This window comes from Ammospiza nelsoni, chromosome 5, assembly GCF_027579445.1.
Source record: "Ammospiza nelsoni isolate bAmmNel1 chromosome 5, bAmmNel1.pri, whole genome shotgun sequence".
In the NCBI taxonomy this organism is placed as follows: Eukaryota; Metazoa; Chordata; class Aves; order Passeriformes; family Passerellidae; genus Ammospiza; species Ammospiza nelsoni.
This window is the reverse complement of record NC_080637.1, coordinates 72,280,043-72,307,373: the sequence shown is the minus strand read 5'-3', so window position 1 is coordinate 72,307,373 and position 27,331 is coordinate 72,280,043. Positions and strand designations below refer to the sequence as shown.

The 27,331-nt window shown below is 40.0% G+C and overlaps 1 protein-coding gene across 1 annotated transcript in view; it reads right to left on the bottom strand.

Annotated features, from left to right (window-relative positions):
- PIK3C2G (phosphatidylinositol-4-phosphate 3-kinase catalytic subunit type 2 gamma) overlaps positions 1-27,331 on the bottom strand; it is a 242,715-nt gene that overhangs the window by 29,871 nt on the left and 185,513 nt on the right. The window contains exons 26-30 of the mRNA XM_059472329.1: positions 25,430-25,586; positions 21,185-21,294; positions 13,387-13,579; positions 12,689-12,810; positions 7,613-7,721 (exon numbers count right to left, since the gene is read on the bottom strand). Coding sequence (XP_059328312.1) covers positions 7,613-7,721; positions 12,689-12,810; positions 13,387-13,579; positions 21,185-21,294; positions 25,430-25,586 — 691 coding nt within the window. The remainder of the gene's footprint in view (positions 1-7,612; positions 7,722-12,688; positions 12,811-13,386; positions 13,580-21,184; positions 21,295-25,429; positions 25,587-27,331) is intronic.

The window sequence follows — 27,331 nt, the reverse complement described above, 5'->3', positions numbered from 1 at the left end:
TAATAAAAACGTGAATTCTTAAATGGACTCTTATGACTCTGAATCAAAGCTGGACAGTAATTGCATTTTATTGGCTTTTCATAAAGCCATATTTCAGAATGGCCATTCTTCAAGAGGGTTAGAATTGTTACATTCATGCTGATGTTACATGGACTGACACTGTAATGAATGGGTAGGACAAGAGACTTTTCAGATTCCAGCATTAAAATGTCACCATTGTTTTTTTCCAGTCAGTGGAAAATAATATGTCTCTTATCAGCAAGATGTACTTCAAGTAGTATTTGTGTTCCTTCAATTTGACAAGATGTAGCATAATTTGTGTAAGGAAAAAAGGAAAGGAACAGGGTAGTGAAAAAAGCAGCTAGTGAGGAGTTAACATGTGGTTACAGCAGACAGAGGAACAGATGTGTATGTTCAGTGGAGAGATAAGATTTAGAAATCTAGGTTTATTTTCACAGTTGCCTTTCATTTTTCACTACTGTTTGGAGTTTTTCCTCCCACACTGATATATTCTTTTAAACAAAAATCAGGGAAAAGAAAAAAAAGACAGAAAGAAAACCCAACATAATTGTTTTCCTTGAATTGAATGACAGATCCTTAAGTTATTAGCAGTGGACTGCCAATACACCTGTCTGTACTGAGCACGAGTAATTATTCTCCCATCTGATGAAGACAGCTGACAGGGGAATGCCCATACACCTGCCACAGCTTCCAGCGGCTTTAAACAGCACAGTTATTCCCCAGGGGACCTTCACTTGCTCTTTCAGCACAAGTCCCAAGTGTAGGAAATCTCCAGGGTTGAGAGTATATTTTTGGCAGCCCAGCCTTTATTTGACAGCCTGAAAATAAGCAGAAAAACTCAAGTGGCCCTATGACTTCAAAGATCTTGAGAGAAGTAGGCAGGAGGTAGAAATAAAGATACACAAACTGACTTGAAAGAGAAATAAAAAATTCCACTCTGAGCAGCATGGTGTTTTTTCTGCTTCCTCTCCACCTACTCTTTCTGCAATAAATGGAAATGCAAGACAAATAATACAAAGCAAGAGGTTTGTAAATAGGAGATTTACAGAGATTGTTTCACACAAAAATTCCAAAATCTCATTCTAACGGAGAGAAGGCTGAAAAAATAAACACATTTGGTTTAAGTACAGGAGTGTGGTGTTGTGAGGTCCCCAGGATGAGGTGAGATGAGAATTTGACTCCAAGTTCTCAGAAGGCTGATTGTTATGTTATATTATGTTATATTATATTATGTTATATTCTAAAACTATACTAAAGAAAGAGAAAGGAGACATTAGAAGGCCAGAAAAGAATGAATAATGAAAAACCTTGACTGACCAGAGTCCCGACACAGCTGGACTGGGATTGGTCATTAAGTTAAAACAATTCACATGGAACCAATGAAAGAATCACCTACCACATTCCAAAGCAGCAAAACACAGGAGAAACAATCAGATAATTATTATTTACATTTTTCTCTGAAGCTTCTCAACTTCCCAGGAGAAGAAATCCTGGCAAAGGGATTTTTCAGAAAATATCACGGTGACACGGGAGTGGAAAAGTGCAGAACTTACAACAGGCATGGGCAGGACAGGCATGGACCCTGTGGGACCATCAAACTCACAAGAATCCTGAGGGGAAGCAGCAAGGGTGATGTTGGCAGAAGGAATGCAAGAACTGAATGGAGCAGCTCATGTGGCAGCAGCAGATGCAGCAGCCTGTGCAGGGCAAGGTGCTTCAGAAGCACTGGGGGTGTCTCCTGGCTGTTTGTGCAGAGAAGCGTTTTGCACACTCATATTTAAAAGACAGCAATTTCCCCCTGACCTGTGCTAATCTGCCTGCTGCAGGGCTCCACCACTTAGATTTCCACCAGAAAATGTCTAAGTGCCTTTTTCAGCAAACCTCCAAAAACCACAATGAACTTTCAGGTGATTCCTGAATCTTGTGAGACCTCCAGCAGCTGCACCCCAGCTAATGTGACAGAATTAAGCCAAGCACACTGCTAAACAAAACCAGATCTAGCAGAGCTTTGAACAAATGTATGAGCTGCTTGAAGGTGCAGAGAGTCCATTTCTAACCCAGCAGCTTCTGTTACCCAGAAGTGACAGTGGGTGACGATCTCAGAGACCCTGTGATGGTCTGGGCAGAAAGGAAGGCACTGAGGATGACCAAAGCACTCCCTCACCCTCTTCCCCCCTGGAATTCTTACCTTTAAATCAGCAAATGGAAATTCCCTGAAATATTGCACACTTAGGATATCCTATCATTTGTCTAACCATTCTTACCTAATGACACAATAATCTTCAACAGGTAATTCTGACTTTTTGCAGGTCACTCAGCACATTAGCCAAAACAGGAGCAGACTGGTCTGTGTGGTCCGTCTGGAACTCACAGACCTTTTCTCAGCCATTTAACTCAAAAGGCACAAACTCCACCTTTACTTGCAATAGAATACAAGTGAAATAAAAATATTTCAGTGGCTTTGGGGGGCGGGCACAGCCCTGCACTACTGCAGCATGATAGAATTTGTCTGCTGCTTTCCATCAGAGACTAACCAGAAAATCACTGTGCACTTTGTGAAACACAGCCAGGTTTCATAGCAGATTTAATTTCAATAGAAAGAAAAGCAGCCTCCCCTCTGCTTCCAGCTTTCTTTTCAGCTGTGCTGGAGTAGATTTGGGGTCAGAGAACACCCATGCTCCTGTTATACTGTCACAGGATGGAGAATCAGCAGGAAAGAAAGCAACCAGAAAAAGCTGACCTTGGTGCAGCTGTTATAACTTCAGGAAAGGACAGGGGAAGAGAGAGCACTTTGAACCCTCCCCATTTTGGCTCTGCTGGGTGGCCTGCCACAGGAACAGAGACTGGTGGAGTTCAAGGGATTCACACACCCTGGGAGCACTTTGCTCCCCCTCTTTATGTACCCCCACACAGGCATGTGGGAGCTTTTTCTTCATCTCTGCAAATCCCAAGGAGCACCAGTGAATAAAACAGAAATGAAATATGGCAAGCTCTTATCAAATTGATTACTTTTGCAGTGTAAAACATCATTCACCCTAGAACAATGCTGTGGGCCTGGTTTTTACTGTGCTTGAAAATGAGTGAACATAATTTACAATCATTCCCATTTACATCCTCTTTAAAGTCCTTTTACAAAGCCTATAAGTCACTATAAAGCTGTTTATAGTTTATAGAACCTATCCACAGCTGAAACACCATGACTGTTTGCTTACCTGCCTGTACAAGGTTTACTTCACCTCCAAAGTCCTCTGTTAATTTGGATACTTAGAAAATCTTATAGACTCAAACTCCAAAAGAATTTTTTTTTTTTACAGACTAACCTACTGTGTACCTGCACTTACTGTTGTGTTTGACACTGGGGCCAAAACCAGACTCAATTAATGCAGCCTTACCTTGATTTTGTGTCCCCAGGCAGTGCACAACCCTCCTATGATACAGCCACAAAATGAGGAGCCACCAGGGCAGCCCTAATTTATGGGATGAGATTTGGGCTGCAGTCACCATCCAGCCCATCCCTCAGCTGGAATTGAGTGAAACAGAAAAATACAGCAATGGTCAGAAGCTGTCTTCTGTAACAGACTTGCTGTATGCTTTGAGAACATATTTTTGTCCTCTTCCATGTTATATCAACACTCAGTTCAGTATTTCTTGATGCTTCACCTCTTATTGGTGATATCACCAGGTTGTTTTACCATTAAATGGAGCAAAACTCAAGGATTCTGAAGATTGATGAGAATTTTGCCCTGCAGATCTAAAAAACTCAGGTATTTCAGTGCATGCAGGTGATGAGTCAGTCAGCAGTGGTGCAGCTGCCCCAAAATGAAAAATTATTTTGCTGTGATCAGAAATACTGACACTGGTATGGGACAAGTAGAATGAAATTTAAAAAATATAAAATAAAAAGGTGCAGAAAACTGTTTTTCACCCTGTCCTAATTGACTCAGTTTGACAATGAAGGTTCATCAATTTCTGCATGTTAGTGATTGATGCAATGAATACAGCTTGTTCATGAACACAGTCTGGTGAGGGAGTTATTTATAACACTGCTAACCTGAATCTAAAAAAGGACTCCTATTCTAGGCAATTCTTCAATAAAAGTAACTAAGTGAGGCTTATGCTTAAAGTAAAGCATAGACTTAAAAAAAATCCCCTTGAACAGAGATGGACATAAGCACATTTAAGATTTAATCTGGTCCAAGAACAAATATTCCACCAACTGATGTATCTGCATTTACTGGATCTGGCACTAAAATTCAGAGATAGAGGAAGAAAAAGCTTCTGTTCATTAAAGAAGGGTTTGAAGAAACATTTAATTCCATTTGAACTGCAGTGCAAATAAGAAGGAGCTGCTTTCCACCTCTCCTCCTTCATTCCAAACATTTAGCAGAAAAGGTCAGTGACATTCTGACTTACTCTCAATTATAATAAAATTTTCATAATCAGAACTTAGTGTGGACTAAAAAGCTTGCACTTAAGGCATGACTGAGGAAGGAATTTGGATGTAATCTGATTCTTTCTTCATTTCCAGGATTTATAATTACTTTATTGGTAGAACCAAGCATGTGTTCAGTCCTGTGTGGACTGGACTAAATTCTTCAGAGCAGAAAATGGAGCCTAGTCATTTAGGCTAATGTGTTTACAAAGATTACAAGTGTTACAAGGGTATTTTATAATGAAATAAAAGCTCTTCTCCCTATCTCAGACAATACTGCAGCCCACTCTACAGCTACAATAAATTACATCTACAATTCAGCATAAATTACTGTAAAAAGAAAGTAAAAGGATTCCTGTTCTACAGGCAACTGATCTTCCTAGATTTCTTCACAAATTTATGAATTAATTATTTACTCCTATATAGTTTTACTATTTCATAGGAATGACAGTTTGATAATGCTTGAAAACTGACAACTCACTCAATGGTTTCAGCCAGGCTCCTTAACATTCTGAGAAAAAGGACAAATTTCCATGCCTATGACAACTGCAAAGTTGTCATAGGCATGGAAAGGGACAAAATAATTGCATTCATTTTTACCAAGAAAGCCTCCTAGCTTGGAGGCTCAGGCTAAAGCCAAGGTAACACCATGATATTTTTAAAAGAGTCATACCAAAGTGAAAAGTAAAAGAAAAGGGAATACAAAGGAAATTACCCACCAACTGCTCTCCTTGTTCTAAGTGGGTCAGAACACGTCAGTATTTTCTAAATTTCTCCCACCTCCCAGCAGGAGAAGCATATTGAGGTAAAAATAACGATTCAATGTTTATGGAGTATCAATAACTTGAAAGGTTATCATCCAGAATTGCAGGTTAGCTGCATGGGGGTGAGCAAGATGATTTCCCACATGCAGCAGCACTTTAGGATGCGAACAATCTGCTCATTCATTCCTCTGCTTCTTATCCCTTGCCCTCCAAGTCCAGCACAGCCCTCACAGGTACAAAATTGCTTTCTTCTCCTCGTGGTTCAGCCCTCCAGGCTGTACCAGCCTGGAAAATTCCTCGCTCTCAACAGTTCCTAAAGGTTTCACTTTAAAAGCAGAATCAATACACAGTGATAGTCATAAATAGATAGATGAATAAGTCTTATTCTTGATTAATATAATGCATTACTAAGCAGCTTTTGTTTGTGATGCATGCTTTTCTCAGGAAACCTTGTGTTAGTTAATGTCATCACTGGGTGAGGTGCCCAGATGAGCCCCAGCACAGCTTCCTAAAAAGTTTCAAATTCTGGTTCTAACCAATTAGAACACTTTACAATGCAGCCAAGTTTTTCATACTTGCACACCTAAGATGATGACACTGACTTCCCAAAAAGCTTTTCCTTAAAACCAGTCTTATTTTGTGGTTCAGAACCACAGCAGTGCCTGTCCCTGAGCACATCTGCCCAGAGTTACCTCCAACCCCTCAGCCATGGTTGTGTTCCAGGGCTGGGAGGATGTCCCAGCTCCAGGGCTGTGTGCTGCAGACCCACAAAGGGAGCAGGAGGAACACTGGGAAGGACACTGGGGTTTTCTGAGAGGGAGCCCAGGCAGCCTGCTCTGCCTGAGCACCACCCCATGGAGCAGGAGGCACAGCAGAGTTCCTGTGCACCGCTGGGAAATTATTTTGACTGTCCCAGAGCTTTCAGCAGCCTAATTTTCCAGATGTAGATTAGGCTCCTGCACAGCAGTGCTTGGCCCAAACTGAAAATCCCTGTACCTCCCAGCAGTCCAGAGCACAGCAGAAGACACTGAGCTCTTCATTTCTGGGTCACAGGCTTAGATCAGCTTTTCCTCAGCTGTGACTGAGGGCACTGATGTGAAATAAACCCATGGCCCTAACGTGGGGGTCAGAAAGGAACCACAGAATCCTCAGGCTTGGAAGGGACCTCTGGAGATCATCCAGGCCAACGCTCTGCCACAGCAGGGTCACCCAGGGCAGGTGACACAGCAATGTGTCCAGCTGGGCTGGGAATGTCTCCAGGGACAGAAACTCCATGACCTCCTGGGCAGCTGCTCCAGGGCTCTGCCTCCCTCAGTGTAAAAAGTCCTTCCTCATGACGAGGTGAAACTTGTGTTTTTATTGCACAACGATGTACCCAAACCTGAGCAGATTATTTGGCAGTGTCAGTCAAAGGAGCCAAGCACCCAAGTCAGCTGTTATTACCAAATTACATGTAACTCAGTGAGTCAAAAAGGTTTTTATCCCCTTTGGAAATCTCAATTTCAACTGAGGGCTCAGAAATAATATTCATATTAATAAGAAAACTTCTGCTTGTTTTGCATATAGACAATTTCCTCCTTAATCTCCATTAAAAAGTCACAGCTGGGAAAGTTATATAGTTAGGCAGCAAACTTTTTTTTTCCCTCCTGCAAGATGTTGGAGATTTTGGAGATCAAACATCCTCTCATGCCCTCTTTTGGCTGCTCCTCCTATGAAACCCAAACAGCCCCAGTTTGTGCTGTGGCCCTGAGGTGCACAAGGCTTTGTACTGGCCCAAACAATGAAAAGTCAATGTTTGTTACCATTTTGGGTCTCCATTTTTAAGCAGCAGGAGAACCACAAGCCTCTGAAAACAACAATGAATAAAAAATGAGAAAACACCAGTTTTAATGGACTCAATGCATCATTCTGATGTTATTGAAACATTCTGGGTTAGTTCTTATGTTTGCAAAACTTTCTTCTACCTGTTAAATACATTTTGAAAAGGGTATTTCTGGGCTGAAAGAATAGAACTTTTCATTTAACAACTGTCAAAATCAGACTTTTCAATATTTCAAAGTTTACTTCTTTTTTTAGACGTTACATTTTTCAGAACCTACTCCTTACTGTCAAAAATTCAGTGAATCACTACTTTTCAATAGCAGCAAAGGAATCAAAGTTTTTTTTTTTCTGAAAAATGCCCTGCCAGGTCTAATAAACTATTTCTCAGTCCTACTTGTCTTTGTCTTAAGTTTTGATGAATGCTGCAATGGCTCCATCCCAAAATGCATCATTAGAAGATGTGTCATTTATGTATATTTCTTTTTTCAAAACAGGCAATGGAAAATTTCCTGAATCTTTTGGAAAACACTACTAGAAATCATGTGCAAATAAAAGAAATACTGGAAATGCTCACATTAGCCACTTTCCTGGAGCCACTTAATAGGTGCTTCAGATAGAGGTTCAAATCCTTCACTCTCTTGTGTTCAAGATCCGTAAAAGGTAAATGCCATGAGTGGGGAAACCTGCAAAAGAAGAATATTTATGAGCAGAACTCTTGCACTGTATTTGCTGAAAATATTTCCAGCTGTACTTAAGAGAAGAAAGCCAAGATTTCCTAAGAGGTTTTGCAGGTAAGGGAAGAAATGCTTACAGGGTCATATTACAGTGATTCACTTTCTTCTAATAATTTGCTGCTAAATTGTCTCATACTGAAGCACTTTTTCTCTCTAAATAATTAATTTAAAAGTAAGTAAATAAATAAACAAATCCGACAATGCACTTTGCATTTTATGGTCTCTAAATAGCTCTGAATAAGTGGCCCTTTATGATCCCAAGAAAACATTGCCTTTTTGCACAACAGACCTCTGATCTGAGCCCAGAGTTGACATATCCTTACCACAGAACATTGAGCACCAAAGCCTTACAGCAACAATGTGACATTTGATGAATATATCACTGCTTGCATTTTTTACCTCAGCTATTTAGACTGTAGATAAGGTTTTCAAGTAGGCCCCTGATCCCATATCTAATTTCAGGTACTAGCATAATAAAAATAATCTATGAAAACAAACGATCATCACACTAACAAAATCAATCCCAGCAAAAAACAATAACAAAAAAAATAGCAAAAGTAATGTTCTTGCTGAATTTTTATTAAGATGAATTTAATTTTGGGTTAGTAAATAAATTACACATGAATAGAATAGCCTTGTGTCAATTTTCAAATACTTTGGTGGTTGAAAATGTTAAAACCTCCCATTTTTTATTTGAATCATCTTTGCATTTTAGAGACAATGCATATTGGATCAGTCAAAAGGTTAGAGTTTTAACAACACACATAATCAATTTGTATTAACCTTGCCCTGACAAAGGGTATTTATCTCCCAGACTGAAGGAGCATCAGAAAAGCTATCTGTGTTAAATTGCACATAATGGGCTTGATGACACAGATTGCTAATAGCAGGATTCATAATTAACATTATGCTTTATGTCCTCTAATGTATGAGGCAGAGAAAGGTAGAAGTTTTCACCTGATTGTATTTCATGTCCCACCACCACCACTGTAAATAGTCAAGGATGTCTTGTTTACAAACCTCTTTCTTTTCTGCTGATGCCCTCTGAAGGCTGCCCTAGAACAGAGGCTGGATGGCGTTAAAGAACAAAGCAGGGATTTATCCAAAGGATCTCCTCCATGGATGCACCTTGGGCAGCACCAGAGCCCAGCCAGGGCTGCACCCAAGATGAACCAAAACGGCCCCAAAATGCACGGCCGGGCACGGGCTCTGTCCCTGGGATCAGCTCTGCTCCATTTGCACCTTGCAGTTCATTGTCCCATTCCAGCTTTAGCCCAGGCAGTCCCACCCTGCTTGTTTTTCTCTCTCCAGCCCACGGGGTTTGTGCTCCTGGGCTGAGATTTGGGTCATTTGTCCTTGGTGCCCAGCTGGAGCAGGAATTGTTTTGTGTCCCTGCTCTGTGCTCAGAGCTCACCATCCCCTCATGTGAAGCACAGACCCACTAAAGCAGCAAAATTTCCATTTGCTGAAAAATATAAAAGCTAAACCTGAGGCATCACTGCTATGAGCGTTTTTCTATCCAATGGATCTCAACAGCTGTCTGAAGGGTTCAGACAAAGGATCTGTCTGGTTTGTGATACACTTGGCCAGCCTTTAGGAAGGCAGCTGCAAAATCCTGTAGGGAAGAACTCAGCTCTGGTGTGACTTAGTCTGGGATTAAACCAGAGAGGGAGTAGGATGACATCAGCATGCTGCATGTATGGATGAACTTCTGCTGGTCCCTGCCCTTGGCACTGGAGGATCAGGGTTTACTTGGGGGCTGCACAGATGGGCAGGAAGAGGAGACTCTTCCCTCACAAAACCACAGTGGCAGGACACACAATGAGGAGGGAAAAGTGACACGACCCTGGCTCATGACACATGTGAACAGCACAGACAAAAATAGAGCCCAGGTCATCTGGCACACAGAGGCTTCTTTCAAGGGCTGGGAGAGGAGAACAGTTAAGCAGCTTAAAATGAACCAGTCTGTGTAACACAAAGAGAGGGTCTGGCTGGAAAGTGCAGACCCTCAGAAGATGCACCCAGAGCACAGTGGCCAAACAGAGGACAGAGAAAGTGCAGACTGACAGCCCCAGTGCCTGCTGGAGTGAAGGACAATGTGAACTTGTGGTGGCACTGAACTCTTCTTGTAAAGTTCTTCTTGCCTTTGTTGGATCATGGCTGAGCTGTCAGTGGCCTTGCCCTTGAGGGTGCCCTTGTGTTAGAAAACGTGAATTTCCCAACCTGATACTTGGCATTTCTTGTTTCATTTTTTAAAGTTTTTCTAAGCCTTCTGATATTTACATTTTTGTAATGGAGTTCTCATGCACTTTTAGGTAAATAATTATTACTTTTGCATTCTTTTCTGGAGGAGGAGAAATTTGATAAACTGTTAGTTTGACCAGTGTCATTGGAGAGATGGCAATTTCATCCTCCCATCCAGGGTCTCTTTATGAATTCTATATATATTGAGGTCAAGAAATTTCTCTTCTTTTTACTTTGGAAGTTCCAGCATACATATTTTTTGTATTATAGTATATTTCATTATAATTTCAGTCATTATATTTCGTGTTCTATTGCAACAGGCATCTACTTGAAATAGATCAGAAAAATATAAACTTGCACCATGTGCAAATGTTCTACACAGAACATTGCATTTCCTACTTGTCTGAACAGTGTTCTCTGTATCAGTTATGTCACCTATAGATTTTGTTGGGTGAAAAGATTGTTGGCACTCCACAAAAAAATAATTAAACACGATTAATACCCTCTCATAAATCAAAAGAGAAAGATGGTGCTAGAGTACAAGGGCAGCTGGATGAATACATGTCAATAGCAGAATTTCAGATTCTGGGAACTCTGAGCTTTTGCCATTTGTTTCTTACAATACACTCAGTATTTAGCACTTGTATGAAGCACTCTCATATTTCATTGTTTTCTCCTAATGAGACATGAATATGTACAATTCCATAGAATCATTACAAAGCAGAAACCAAGTCCTTTCTGTTAGCAGTTCAAATTATTCTAGCAATATTAAACATTTAAATTTTTCAATCAGACACTTTTAAACTGATTTTGTGATTACATTGTGGAACAAGGCTTTTTCCTTCCTTTGAAGCATCTGGCATCAGCCAGAGCTGGAGCTTTGTAACACACAGGCAGACTAATGGTCTTATATGGAATGGCAGTTTCAGTAATAACTTCCTGTAAAGAAATAATTAGGTTTTTATTATTAGAATAAAATCAGGGATACATGAAAAATCTCCAATTAATGAAGTTCTGTTAAAACACAACACAAAATTGCAACATTAAAAAATATGCCTATCAAAAAACATCATAAAATGAATTGTTTAAACACAATCTTGTGGAAAGATCCTGCAGTGACAGGATACTGCTGGGACTGAATTATGGCAATAAAGCACTGGAGCTCCTAGAGAAAGCCTCAGTATATGCAGATTTACCCTCAGTGAGTTCTGAAGTGCTCTTTAGCTGTGAAAATGTTGCAAAGGATTTTATCAGAGGTAGATTTATCTGAGAAATGACTAGTACTATTTTTGAAATTCACTACAGGGTTTCTGAGGTTTATGTGTTTCTGAAGAGAAATGTATTTTCTTTTCAAAGGGCTGTGCTCACCACAGAAAAGATTCATAAACAGGTCCTTGTTAAATATTTTATTTTACAACCCAATAGTTACCCTGCAATATCTCCAAATCAAAACCATGATTCAAACAATTTTTTTTCAGTATTTGTTTAGTGAAATTTCAATTCTCACCAGCTGCCGCAGACCAGTTCATGTGTGAAAGCCATAATGAATCAAATTGGAGTCAATAAAATCCCCTCAGGCAGGAGACACATTCTGTAGAATTAACTACCCTTAAGCCATCTTTTCAGCATGCTTCTCATGAGCTCAGGGGAATATCAGCTTTGGATCTGAAATTCGTGGACTTTAAGTTCTAACCATGTTGTTTGTGGCTATTTACTTCATGTCAAATCCAAAGACCTTTCTCTTTTTCAAGCCTTAAATCACTTAAATCTCAGCTTGGTTTAAGTAAGCTGCTGGTATTTTAGGCCGGATTTATGGTTTTTTGTAGATTGAGATTGAAGAAGGGCTTGTACCAGGTGAGTCAGAAAGATTCTCTAAGAGAGGACTGTGTACACACTGGTGTATGCAGCACAAGGTATATGACATATGTAGAAGAAAGCACTTGTATTTCTAAAGCCATGGGCAATCACATGAGACAAAGCTGGTTTCTGTAAGATAGAAATAAACCATGAGACTCACTACCCCAGGAAACTGTAAAGAAATAGCATTCAGAAAATGAAAAGCAGGAAAGGACATGCACATGGATAGAAAGTAATATTCAGAATTATTGCAACTAACGACTGCAGATTTTTCAAAGGATGTTAAACTGAATTATGTGAGGCACAAAGTACTGGGCTAGGGGGCAGGACAGTACATAAAATTATTGTGTATTTCTCAGCTGGGGGAATGTGCACCATGTTGTAAAAATGTTCATCATGGTGCTAGAGTCAGAGGTTTCTGTTCTGACCCACTGTGAACATCCCTACATTACTTTAACATGAGGATCTTGCCATGAGTTTTGATAAACATCATGAAGAAAGTAAAAAATTATTAAAGGTGCCTTTAATTAAGTTGACACCACTGACCCTTTAATTTAATGAGAAGTTTTTTCAGGCCCAAGCTGTTCCCCTTTTCTCCTCCCATTAAAAATATGAACAATAACATATAAAACTTAGACTGCCACAATGGCCTGTGATTCAGTTCCTTCTGGGGCTGAATAGGAGGCTTGATAGAATATGTCACTCAGCCTTTGTGTTTCTAAAAATACATCTGCTGTGAATATTCTCACAGATTTATCTGAGCACAGAAGAGAGAACCACTTAACAGCAGAATAACATTGACTATTATGCCTTACTCTGGGAGGGCATGAGATGGGAACTGCATCTGGAGATGGCTGTGAAGTGTTGAGAACTGGTGGAATGATTTTTCCACGAAGGTGACCACGTTGCAGGTCTGCACCACCTGGATGAGATATATCTGTGTTGGGGGAAAAAAGAGAGACAGAGCAGAGAAATTATCAAAGAGACAAATTAAAAAAAAAAAAAAGTAGAAGAAAATATATAGGGTGATTTCAACAAAGAAAAACCTTCCTTTAATGTAGTGCCAAGTGCCAGAGAATTCAGTTTGTAATTCATAGTCCTTGTTCCACAGGAAGAGAAACTTGCCTGGGTAGCATACAACTCAAACACTGAAAGATCACTGCAGTGTGTGAAAACTAATAGTGCACCATTAAAGCATCATATAACAGCCTCCAATTTCTATTAGGCTTCCTAATTTTGTGCCATGCTTTCCTTCTGGATGCTTTAATTAGGCCTTGATTTATTTTTCACTATAGGGAATGAACTGCTCTCTTTAATGGCTCCCTGCAAATATCTGTCTGCCTGGTGCTTTTGCTCTCTGGTAGCTCGCTGCTTATGGCACCACTATTCATCCCATGATGCTTTTAATGGAGCACAAGCACATCTCTATAAAGGAGGAGGGAGACTGCATGAGTTCTTAAAAGTGTCATTAAAGATCAGGCAAATGAGGGCCAGAAAAGAGGATAATACCTACAGGGTCCGGCTTTCTGCTGAATCCCAGAATGGTGGCCCGTGAGAGTGACCTCTCTGTGTCCAGCGCCATCCATTCCTGGGGGACACTCTCTGGAGCTGGAGGCTTTGCAGAGCTCCCCACTGACATCTGCACCAGCGTGTGGATCAAGTTGTTGAGTTTAACAGGAAAGCACTCCAAACTTTCCTTTATTTTCCTGAAGAACGAACAAACAGAAGAGGTGCTATTCATGCTTTTATTGTTGTTTCCAGTCTTTGACCCTTCTTTTTATGGATCCAAGTCCTAAAACTCCCAAATTCTAAAGCCTACTTCACATATCCACAAGTAACTGCTATTTGCACTGCAGCACATCCAGCCCCTGAGCTCTACTGCTTAAAGGAGGGTTCTAACCACAACCTGCCTCAAGGCTTAGCTTGGAGCAACTATTCCTCAGGAGCTGGACTTCCTTCAGACATCAGAACATTTCCATGCGTGCTCTGAGGAGTCCCAGGGCTGAACAGCACGTGCTCATTTTGCTTCCAGGAGAGGAGGCACTAGTTTTGATTATATTTATTTTTGGCTACACTAACCTCACATGGGCTTACACGTGTTTGAGCAAGACTCTTGGATTCAATTTGTGATTTAGCTGAGCATGATGTGTTGCTAAATCCTCTACCTAGCTCTTAAAAGCCCTATCCCTGTGGAACTGCTTAAGATGAATTAAAAAAAAAAAAGAGAAATTTTCTCCTGGTATCTCACTCCATCTCATCCCTGTGCAAGGGGAGCCAGAACACTGTTTTGATTGCCTTCAGTTTTGAGATCTTTCATCAGAAAAGACACAATAGATGAAAAAAAACCCCTAGATAAACATGAAGATATATACTGCAAATGTGAGAGATAATCACAGGTCTTTGAAGAGTGAGATGCAGTACTCTTTAGAAAACACTTGCTCTCTTCAATTCAATTGCTAATTGAATTTTAAGACCTATTAACTTCTGATGGTAATTTTTTTTGTCTCCCTGCTTATTGCTACAGCTCTCTGAAGATATCTATATATCTATTCTGATTTTATAGAAAAACAACCCAATAATTTGAAATTATATGGCAGCAAACCTTCTACCAATTGTCTGAGGATTGCTGTGTTTCCTTTTTTCCCCTTTTCTTTTTTTCTCCCAGTTTTGGATTATATCTAACAAGGTTACAAGGGCTGACAACATTCTTAACCACCTTCATCATGCCTTGTCCAAAGCTGAGCAAATGCTCCACCTGTCATTTCAGATTAGATTTTTATTCATGGGTTTCTGTGAGAGGGTTGGAATGTGTAGTGAAATCATTTGAAATCAAGTCCATTCATTGCATTATCCTAATTCCCATGATCTCAGATGCTCTGGCTGAAGTCTGCAGCTTCACAGATGAAACCAAACCAGAAAGAATAAGGAATATTCTACCTACAGGCATCTCCCCAGCTCACCCCACTGAAATTCAGATTTTATTCAAAATTTATCATACACTAATTAGGGATAGTAAACTGAGGAAAGATGTATATGTTCCTCTTAATGTAATACAAGGAAAGGTACCTCAGAATTGATTTGGTTAATTACCTTAATTATTAATTACATTCTTCAGAAACAGACACAAGCTATTTAATAAATTAAACAAATTAACACACTGAGTAAAACAAGAAAACAAATCTCATTTCAAAATATTAGTACAGAATCAATTCAGTGATGATTACCAGGCTGCATCAGGGGTGAACTCTTCCTTTTTAACTCCTATGTGTTTAATTTAATGTGTAGCTTAAACACTTCCTAAATCACTGAGACATTGGGTTATAGAGTCTGTAACTGGCCATATTATGGCACAGCAGTTAGGGAATTTGCCACATTAGTATAAGAGGCACGATAACTTTGCAGCTAAACACACTGCATTTTAATTTACATAAAACAGGCCTCAGCTTGTAAATTACTACTAATTCAGACATCATCACTACATATCAGACTACCACTATTCCTTCCATGGGGCCATTAAGCTTCTAAAATACTTTTAAAACCCAGATTGCTAATCACAGCCTTTAGATCTAAAACAGAGCCTTGTGTTGTCAGTGCTGCAGATTTTCCCTGTGAGTTATTTAAAATTATTATATTTAAAATCAAATAAGAACAGAAGTATGAGTTGCTTTCTCCCCCTCTCTGTTTTGCCTGCATGCAGTCCTCTTTGCCAGGATAGAAAACATTAAGCAAACCTTATTACATGTAATCAACAAAGAACTCAAGGCCTCTTTGCTATTCTGTCTCCCCAGCAAGGTGGAACAACTCTGCTTGTGGCTCGCTGCACTTTCTTTCAAGGGAAAATTGGGTTGAGGAAACCCTTTTTCCCAAAAGCTGGTTCTTAACAAAATATAGGAGCAATGGGGTATATCAAACCTGTGTGTCTTACCTTTTTGAGATTTTGCAGTTTATTTTTGGCCTGGATCAGTTCAGTGACCAAGTTTATCACATTGTGGTACCCAATTCCCCTTTCTGCTGGCATTTTTCGAGTTCATCCTGAGGACCAGTGGTGAAAGTTTCTCCTTGAACTCTCCCAGATCCCCATACACCTCCTTTTCTCTAGCCACATTAAGCTTAGCAATAGTTGAAAGCAGTAAGGTCATGGGTATTCTCTTTAAAAATCCTCCTCTTGCTCCCTGGCCATTACCACCTTTGCCTGTGCCCAAAGCTCTGCCTTCACAAAGGTGACAAAAGTTTCTTATTTATTTGAGAGCTCCCAGGCTGCATAGAAAACTAGTGCCTGATGGTCTAGAGACAGCTAAACTACGTGAACAGTATAAAGAGTATTAAAAGCCCAGGTTAATCAGAAGCAAACTGGAAACTGTCATTGACTAGAGTAATATTAGCAGTGAATCCAAATATTGCCAACACAGTTTTCAGAGAGAAAAATGCTATTTTCCACATGACAATAACTGTTTACCATGCAGATTGGTTTCTGACCTACTTCTCAGAAAAGAAAGTTAAATATCTGGGATTATTGGAAAGTAATGACTTTCTGCTTTCCACCTGCTGAATTGCCTGTGAATTTCAGATTTGGCTTCTTTCTTTCTACAGAGCTGTCAAATTACAGTATCAGGTAAAACATGAACAGACTGCCTGGCTGCTTGTGTAAAAGGAGATGGATGAAAAGTTTGGCTGATGTTTTCACAAGTGCCTAGTGGTAGTTTGCCACTTTTGTTTTAGGAAGCAGACATTCCTTATGGGACCTATGGGTATTCTGAGGGCTGGTGCTCAGATTTTTCAGGACACATCAGCCTTTATACACAGCACATACAACCATTATTACTGCCTGGTTATTAAGATTTTAGCCTTGGTGGATATTTCTTTATCTTTCTTGATGATATCCTGGTTCTCATTTCCATCTAGGCCTGAAAATCATTTAGAGTATAATGAACAAAATTTATTCTCATTGGATTCTCAGATGTTAATGGAGAGTGTTCCATTTATATTCCACATTTCCATCCATGAATTTACCAAGCTCCATTCCAAAACAAGTTGAATAACAGGCCCCCATACTAATAGACTTTCTCAGAATATTCCAGACCTTTTATAATACAAATCCCTCAAAAACCATAAATTCACGTAGGAAGTCTGCCTCCTGTTCCTTTGGGGCACATACACCACCAATCTTTATAAACTACTTGGACATCAGTGAAATAAAGTTTAGTGTTGTACTTTTGTCCATTCCCTTTCAGATGCCACCAATTTCCACTGTGTTTCACCTTTTTGGGAAATTTCTTGCTGAAATACCCTCAGCCACCTGAGAAACAGAGTTGACTGATCAGTTTGAGATTAGAATAATGTTTTGAAAGGAGTTACTGTGGATTGTCCAGTTTGAAGCTGCTGGCATTTGTGGTTTGGAGTGGATGTGCTTGACCTGAGCAGAGACAGGTACCTAAAGAATGAGTACATAAATAAATACAGTCCATAACTAAACAAAGCAGCTGACCCAAGCAGCACCCCCTCCATCAGGCTGCTGAAGATATGCACTGTGCTCCCCTGGTAATTGTCAGATCCACCCTGCATCTCTTATTCATGGGTTTCTGTGAGTGGGTTAGATTGCACACTGCAATCAATTGAAATCAACTCCATTCATTGCATTAGGCTAACTTTATGCTCTTAAAACCAATTTTAAATACACATCCCTGTGCAGGCACATTAAAAATGTCAGGCAGCCTGCCCCACCACGCTGACATTTGAAGACATCTGCAGAAAACCATAGAGGAAATTTATATCCAGAGGTAAGATGGGTTTCCAGCTTCTGATAAAACTGTGCTGTCAGGGTAAGAGGAAAGGAGGGAGGGGTAAGGATCAAATTGAGTTTCAAGGATCAAACTGAGTTCAGGGCAGATGCTGGAGAGACAAGGATGTTTCATTTGGCAGTAGGTGCACAGGACTGCCAAGGAAACACAGAAACTCTTGTTTAACTCTCAATTGGTGCATTGTTTATCCCCAAGCGAGGCTGTGACCTTGCAGAGGCTGTGGGGCTGAACGCTGCTGCTCATCAGCTCCAAACAGGGGACTGACCCCATGTGGGAAGGGCTGCACACAAGTGACACCACAGACTGCTGCACATGACTCAAATCAAGAATGAGAGCAAAGGAATTCAGTAAAACACAGAATGCTTTAGGAGCCTGGAAGGGGTCAGTATGTTAGAGTCCAAACCCTGACACAATTGCTCTGCTGGCCAAAGAGGTGATGGCAAAGAACAAATCAACATCATTCTGCCAGGAGCTTTTGTGACATCATTCATCATTTCATGCTGTTCCTAAACAGCACTAGGGCCAGTGTCAGTGTTATTGCTAAACCAAACTCAGAGAATTGCTAAGAGCAGCCCATTTCTACAGAAATACAGAGGAACGCTGTTCTCCTGTTTCCACCAGCAGAAAATTGGGATTTTCTGTGGACACGTTATAGTATTGAATCTGAAAGATTACAATAACTACCTTGTACTTAGAACAAGAAACACCTTTCTGTTGGCAACGTTTAGCATTCCAATTCTTCTTGTCTAGAAAACAGCTTGTAAAAAACAATGAAGTGTTTTTGGAAGCAACTATAGAGAAAAAGTAGCTACAAATTGCAAGGGATTTGAGAACCACTAGAAGTTGTGCTAATAATCAGAACTTCTAAGTTCCTTGTCTTTCTAAGGGCAGTTTGGAACATATATGCTGGAATAAGCCAGAGATTGACCATGAAAAGAATGTAACTGGATTTTTTATCCTATCAATATTTTGTATAAGAAGGATATAAGAAATAAAGATGATGCAGCTAACAAAAATCTCAATACATTTATATTCCTAAAGCCAGGTTGGAATGTGTTTTTTACAGAGGGGCAGTCTCTGCATGGATCAGGGTATCAGGCAATCCCAAAGTGTTTATGTTGAAAAAAATGAATACAATTTCCAGAAGTTAAAATCCTACTTGACATGAGGCCTGATATTATCCCCATCTTCAAACATGTTGGAATGTTAATACATTTTCTGAATTAACAGAAATAATATTCTAATGAATAGAAATTAGAATAAAGAAGAAAATAAAGAGAAAAGAGATCCATGGAAATTCATGAACTCATGTAAAGGGATTTTCTTGCAAATTAGCATATATAATAGAAACAAATCCTAAGAATATTAATGAATAAAATATGCACTCTAGCAATATCTGTCTTTTCTATGTGATGCAATGATGGACAATAACAAAGCTTCAGCATTTTGAAGGAAATTGGAACAACAGCTCTGGAGTTCAGAGAATGTGTATTAGGAGAAAATGCAGTTTCAAATAAGGACAGAGCCCACAGCACAGCTAATTTGTTGGAATTGAGTGGAATTTCCTTAATTTCCTTAACACCATCCCTAACAAGATATCTAAGGGGATGAAGGACATTCTGGCCTCTGAGTCCTACCTACAGTCTCTGTGAGGTGAACAGGATTTCCTAAGCCTAGCATAACCCTCTACCAGGCATCAAAGCACACCAACTCTTCCAAAATCCATATTCTTTTTTCTAAATGTCAGTATTGAATTGTATTTGCTTCAAGGCTCAGTTTCACACTATATGTATAGGTCCGGTCGTTCCTTTCTGAAATTGTTCTGAAAATGTTCTTTTCTCATGTCACTTTATGGCCTTACCCCACATGCTTTGGCTGAGGAAGACTGCAGGTGAATTCCCACCCTGATGTCCATAACCCTCAAAGAAAGAGTGTGGAGATCCAGCTCTGCCCTGAACCACATCTTCATCCTGACTCTTCCTTAAGCAAGGCTGCAGTGATGCCAACCCTTAACCGACCCAGCTGGAAGCTGATCCTTTCCACCACCAGCTCTGAGCTCTGCATGCCACTGATGCAATTTTCACTCTGAAAACTCAGATTTTCCTGCTTGTTTTGTATATCCCAGCCCTTTTCCACTAACTAAACAAACTGGGTATTTTACCCATGAGAGACAGACACACCCACCTGAACTAGTTGACAGAATCAAGACTTCTACAGTTTAATTAGAAACTGCATGTTTCCTATTTGAAGTGGAAATTTAAGTCTGTAATTTGGGAATATATGAAATTTTAAAGGAAAGGATAAGGTAGGAGTTGATGGTAAATGTGAGGCTGTAATTAAATTTTAAAATATAACAATCTTGCTAAGGGGCAGGAGTGAAAGCATATGAAAAAAGCAAGTGCTACAGGAAAAGTAACTTAGTGCTATGCTGTGTGTAAAGTCATGGAACAATAGTTTTGTTTGAAAAGTTTTTATATATTTTTTTTTTCTCAAAGAATTGTCACCCTTATAGTCTCTAGGTCTCTGTCCCAGCCTTCTCCAAACTTGCTGCCTTGGTTTCCTCAGATTACAGCAGATTCTAGTGCATGAAAAGCAGACATATAAACAACACACCTAATTTCCCAAAACCTTCATCAGGTCAGAGGAGTCTGGTTGCTTTCCACATGTAGAGGGTGCCCAGGGAGCACGAGTTCATAGTCCTTGGGAAATGATGGTGCTGCTCAGGGCAGACCCTGACAGGGAGATTTTGCCTCACAATGTGCCCAGAACTGCAGTGAATTTCCAGTTCCAGAGAGGTCTGCACTCACTCCACCTACAGCAGCCTCACAGCTGGAATCATTTGTGATGCAGAGCTGAAAGATCAGGACTGAGGGTCTTAGACTGACTTTATGCACAGCAGCTGCAGCTCCTCCTCATTAATCCCCAGCTATTATCACGAAAAGGTGAGAGGTTTCATTATCATAACACAAGTGAAGCTTTAAATATATCTACATTCACACACAAGGCTTTTCTGTGATTGATCTGTTCACTGATTGAAAGCAAGAACCAGCAGTGTTTTGCAGCTGGAGAACCTGTGGCTAGCAACATCTCTGATGGAGCACAGAAGGTCAAAAGAGGAAGAGAAAAAGGAGCAAAATGCAGAAATTCAAGGTTCTCACTCACACTATTAAAAGGTTGAACCCCCTTAAGCAGTCTAAATCCATTTGTATGTAGCTGCTGCATTTAAAAACAGAGAAAACACTTGATATAAATCAGGATGGTTTCACCATGAAAGCCTAAGAAATCTCCAGGCACTGAGTGACTTGTTACAAGTGTACCACAAATGCACAACTGTTTCTTCCAGAAATTTGAGGAAATTGGTTACAACCTGCGTAAGGAATGACTTTTAAAAAGTAAACACATGAAGACTAATTATCCTTTAGTGTAATTTCCCTGATTAAGCTTTTTAACATAGGAGAAAAATTGCTCCATGCCTGAAGAAGACAAGGTTTCTGGGAAATATTCTGGGTTTACCTTGTAAAGTAGCTTGTAGCCTGGAGATCTGAGTCCTGAGGACGGAGGTTATCATACACATATTGCACATCCTGGATGCTCTTCAGCTCAGGCAATCCTGCATGCAGCATCTAAATGGAAAGTAATATTGGATCATTAGTCCACTGTTCTATTGAAAAGAAATTTAAATGAAACAGGCCTGAGAGAAGGAAGATTTTATACCAAAACAGTCTTGTAAAACAGTTTTGCTGATCTGAAAAGTGGTTCTGATGCTAGAGCAATGCCTGGAATAATGAAATGAATATACTGCATTGTAAACCTCCACACTGAGGCACCTGGAGGAGGCATGGGTCAGAATCAATGATCCATTGGAGTTATTTATTTTCTTTTCTGACACCATAACATCAAGGTGTGCATGGCTAAGCCTCCTTCAGATCCTTCTAATGGAAATAAAGGGAAGGTGACCAAATTCAGCCACCTGAACAATAGTAAGCAGATTTCTGTGGTCGTCTTAGCCCTAATTCAATTTAGCACAACATCACCCTCTCATTTGTAACTCCTGGTTCCACCAGCACTGCTTGGGCTCCTCCTGCAAAGGGATCACAGATTCACTCCCTTTACAGTCAGAGCAGTGATGCCTCAGGTTTCAGCTTTTCTATTTTTCAGATTCTGTGCTGCTTTAGTGTGCAGTTCTGAACTTCACATCAGGGGATGGTGAGCTCTGTGCACAGAGCAGGGAGACAAAACAATTCCTGCTCCAGCTGGGCACCAAGGACAAATGACCCAAATCTCAGCCCAGGAGCACAAACCCCGTGGGCTGGAGAGAGAAAAACAAGCAGGGTGGGACTGCCTGGGCTGAAGCTGGAATGGGACAATGAACTGCAAGGGGCAAATGGAGCAGAGCTGATCCAAGGGAGAGACTCCACGACCAGCCATGCATTTTGGGGCCAGTTTAGCTTGTGCTGCCCAAGGTAGATCTCTTTGAGGCCTCTTAATAAATCCCTGCTTTATTCTTTAGCTCTGTCTGGTCTTGTTCTAGGTCAGCCTTCCCAAGGCATCAGGAGAAGAGCATCTCCAGACACTGATTCATGGCAGGAGCCCTGAGTGGGCAGTGAGAGCTGCCCTCTGGAGCAGGTATTATTCTCCAAGGATGAGGGACAGAGCTGTTCTAGTTAGTCAGTCAGATTAGATTCAAAAAACAAATAATATCAATATTCCCTTTGAAAAGGAAAAACTTGAGGAGATTAGACAGCTCAATGTGTCCAATTGCCCATGCAGCTCTCTCCAGGCATTTACAAATGTCAACAACAATAAAATCTACTCTCTTCAAAACCTACTGATTTTTCTCTGCAATCACAGTAAGTTGGGAGTGATGTTTTTTCTTTTTGTTTGTGTAATGCAGAAAAATATCACTCCTTCAGATTGCACAGATGGAAATGTATCTGAATTTGCAGTCTCTGTGTGTTTTCCATTGATATTTATGTCTAGCTCAGACAGAAAGACCCACTGAGTTTTTTAAGTAATAGCAAAGAAAAAAGGAAACACTGATTTTATTTTAAGGTTATTCCTTCAAACATTCTCAACATCTGTACATTTTCTTTTTGGCATTATGAGGAAAATCTTCCTCAGCCCATTCCAAGCTACCACTGGACAGTTAGATTGCTGTCTTCACAGAGTTTTGACTGGCAAGGAGCAGAGAGACAGAAAGCTCAATGAGGTGAATTTAAGTGGATTGACAGCAAGGACAATAACAATATTCAGCACTGAAGGACACACAGTGCTATTTATCAATATACCTTCAAGCCATTTATAAAAGATGAGAACAACTTTTGCCCCCTTTGGATTAATAAAAAAAAAAAAGTTGTTGCATACTGTTGCAAATTAAGCTCCTCGCCCTTCACCAGGAAAGGGAGTGATAAAGTCCCTTATAATAACTTTCTATATATAAAAAAATATTTTTACTAATGGAGTTTGCATTTCTTTAAAGCAGTCAGAAGGTGTCTGTGTCCTGTCATCACCCTCTTAATAGTAGTTCACATCAAATCTTTAATGAGAGCAAAGCTGATGAACTACAGGCACTTACACAGCTGAACTCTGCCAGAAGACTCTTGGGTCTCCCCAAGAGTTTCTGCTTTTGAAAGTGATGGAAACTTCATGGATTATTTCTTACTCCCAGTAGCAAATGTCAGTACAGCTTTAGAAACATGCTGCTCACCACCAAGAAATAACATTGATTCCCAAACTGGGCCAAAAACTCCTCAATTTTTTCATAATCACTTTTGCTCTAAACCACTAATTGTCACTGATCACCCAGGGTACAATTTACTATTCTGTGAATATTCTGTAAATTCAGTGTAATATTCTGTGATATACTGTTCTTTATTATTTATTTTAAATTTTTTTTTGAACTATGTTTTACAAATAGCATCTGGGAAAACAGAATGTGGGAGTAGAATGAAAGATTAATGATGCAGGTTTCCAAACAGGGAGAGAAATCTGAAACTTTCACTGATACAAAGAAGCAGTGATTATCTTATCCCTCCATGATGATATCTGAAATTCTGTGTAGAAATGAATTTTAAGTGGAACTTCACAGTCAATTGGTTTTTTTTCCTACAAATGACCAATGGAAATGAATCATTCTGTTTTTTACAATTTCTGACCAACACCCCACTTCAAGTGCAGAAACAGGCTCACCTTTCCAAATATTACTGGCAAAATTGAGGTTCTCCCAAACTGTTCTTGTTTGTTTGACTCCTTTTGCAATGAAGAGCTCGTGGATGGGGTGTGAGTGTGCTGCCAGTCATTTTTTAATTATGAAGTGCAACACAACTGACTGAGCAGCAGCCCACTGACAAATATTTAATACACATCTGGATGCTGACTCTGAGCTCAGCTCTGTTACTTCTGCTACAAGACCAGCAGAAACAAAAGATGCAGCATGTCCTAAATAGAGACAAACCTGAGCTTTGGCCAGGCAGAGAGAGTTATTTCAGAGTTGCTGCTTGGAGCATTTTCCTAACAGGCTCTCTGTTATCGCAGGGTAATCTGACATCATTATCTCTGCCTCTTGCAGAAAGAGGGACAAAGAGATGGGGCTTTATTTGCCCACACAGTTTTAGGCAACCTGTTCAGAAATCCTGCAGGGATTACTGCTGTGGAAGAGAACAGGCTGATCCTGAGCTTTCCAGAGGTTCTTGAACTTGGACAGCATCTCCTACAACCCCACCCTGGACTGCTTCCAGAGGAAAGTTGTGCTTTATGATGGGAATGCAGATTTGTTGCACCTTTGTGGCTACTAAGCAGCAAGTTCTGGAGATCTGAAGCAATCCTTCCTGCTCCATTTTAGGGGATCCCTCCAAGAATCCCTGCATCAGAATCCATGGACAAGATGGAAGAAGCAAGGGGAGAGATTCCTTCAGTTTCTGTCTCCCACCCCCATTGCACAAGTTGGAGATGATAAAGTGGTGTTTACAGAGAAACTTTTTGGCTGTACCCCAATCCCAGCAGCTCTGTTTATAAGGCCATTTTATGCACACACCACTCCCTTAGGTTGTAAGGCCCTGCACATAAATTCTGGATTGATATCTTAGCCAAGCATCTTAGCAAATATTAGTTGATGTCATATTCTCGTTGTAGCCATGAAGAGGAAAATCATTAACCTTTCCCACACAAGTAAATAGAGGCATAAATCAGATATGGAACTTGCCACAGCACATGAATCAGTAGGAATACTTACTGATAAAAACTCATTTAAAAATCTATACAAAAGAGTTTTAAAACCTGTGTCAATATGGGCACTGCTCTTTCTTTCCTGTGTTTGCCATCCTAGGGAGGGACTGTGGATATGGTCAACCTCCCCACTGTAAAGGCATCACTAAGTACCGTCAGACCCCCCCCCATGAAATATTTAGCTTACTTTGTCTTGTAAACATGAACAGGGATGGTAAATGAAGACCTAGGAAAAGAGCTGAGTGAAATTCCTGAATGCAAAACTTTTACCCAGCTTTTTTTGCAGTTTTCTGGTATTTTGTAAAAAACAATGGGAAAAGCACCAAGCTTTTATATAACAATGGAAAAAGCACCAAGCAGCTTAGCTTTCCTTTTCTCAGAAATTATTAAAGTGAACACCTTCTTTGCACAGGAAGAGCAGCACCTGGGCACCTGATACCTCTTCAAATCAAATCTACTGGAGGCAGCAGAGATTTGGTTAAAGGGAAGAGAACCCCAGAAATGGATTTTTGGTTTCATCCTCGAGCTCCTTACCATCTCCAGCAGGTTCAGGAGCAGCTGGCTGTGTTTCCTGACTACGTTATAAGCTCGACAACAAAGCTCCACAAACTCCTGGAAACGCTGTGGGTTTTTGCCCCCCTCTGTTATGAAATACTCCATCTCTGATGTGAAGATGAAGGGAGCTCTGTCCCTGAAAAAGAGAACAATTACCTGAGAAATTTCACCCAAAACAGCTAATCATGCAAGACAGTTAATACTTGTAACTCATTATTCACATTTCTGTTTTTCACTATTACCTCCCTCATTATTTCATCTCTCCCTTTCTCAGGGTGGAAATCTCTATTGCTCTTAGTGGGACAGAGATAAATTCGACAGCAAGAGCTTCTGACTGAGAAATCCAACAACTGAACAAGTGTTTTCTTCTAGCTCTTTGCTTTTCTTTTTAAACCCTCATTGCTTTAATTTCTTCACTCCATCCTGAAAGTGAATCTGGAAATGAGTTCTCTCTTGGTATTGAAATATTTAAAAGCTGTTCTCAAAGAGGGTGGGTTATAAATATCAACTCCCTACTAGGCAAGAAGGGAATTTAAGAAAAAAACCCCTACACCTCCACAATCCAACAAGAAGAAAACCCCAAGGTATGATGCTATCATTAAATATGCACCATTCTGAAGAGATATTTCTGACTCAGGTTCAAAGGGAATATAAATACATTGTCTTTTTTTCCTTACAGTTACTCCAAGTTCACTCTTGGGTAAATAAGGAATCTGACAACGTGGCTTGCCTTTTTTGTTATCACCAGCATACTTTGTGGCTATGTCACGCTATTGCAGAAGAAAACAGACTAGCCAGGCTTCTCCTAACAATCCTATCATTCAATAGTTCCAGAAAGGCCTGATAAACTCCATCCTCACACAGAAAAATCTACTGCAGTGATTTACTCATCCTCACTGAGTACACAGAGCCATGCAAACACATCAGAGGGCTCTATTCCAAGGCAATATACAGTGTGTTAACCCTTAATTCAAAATAAATTTAAATAAACTCAGTGTTCTTGCTAAGTTCAAATGCAGAAATAAATTTCAGGATGTCTATTTCTTGCTAAAACCTCAAACATGGGCTGAGTCAACCCTTTCCTTCCTGATGCACTCATAAATGAGACAGATGAGCCTTCCTGGGAGTTTTCCTCATCTTTGCATAAAAGTGGCTGCCTTACTTTGCTGCAGAAACAAAAACAAGTAGTCAGGAGATTATAGGCTACAGCTGGAAGTTTAAGTCACAACAAATGCTCAGGTGGCCTTCCCACTTTATGTTTGGAAAGGCTTCCATGGCAGCCAACAGTGAATCCACATCTCCCATGGTTGTCTTTCACCCCCAAGCAGTGCAGGCCACTAAGGTGGTTTTAAAAATGAATTATATTATTCAATTCAGCAAAGTAATACTGGGAATGATGAAGGTCGACAATAAAAATTCTTACCCTCCTCATTTTTCTGTGTGATGCAAGATGTGAGTTCACATTTGGAGAGTTATGTTAGTGTGACTGTTACACAGTTTCTGTTTAGTTTTGTGCCGTAGATCTCAAAGAACGGCAAAATGTGTCTGTTACTGATTTCTGAGAGTTCAGGTTTGCCCAGAACCTTCTTTCACTCACTCACTCACTCACTCACTCACTCACTCACTCACCTACCTTTTATCTTATTCTTTATCAGTGGTATTTAAATATGTTTAATAATATATTAATACATTGATATGAACACATTGACATAACAATATAGAATATAAATATATTAAATAATAAATCTTATTAAAGTAGAAATTAAGTGTTAAATAAATTGATACAATTAGAATAATGAAATTCAATTTGTTGAAGCACATAGGAAAGAGAGAGAGATATAGAAAATTAACACCTTGATGTATATGTGGATAGAAGGCCAA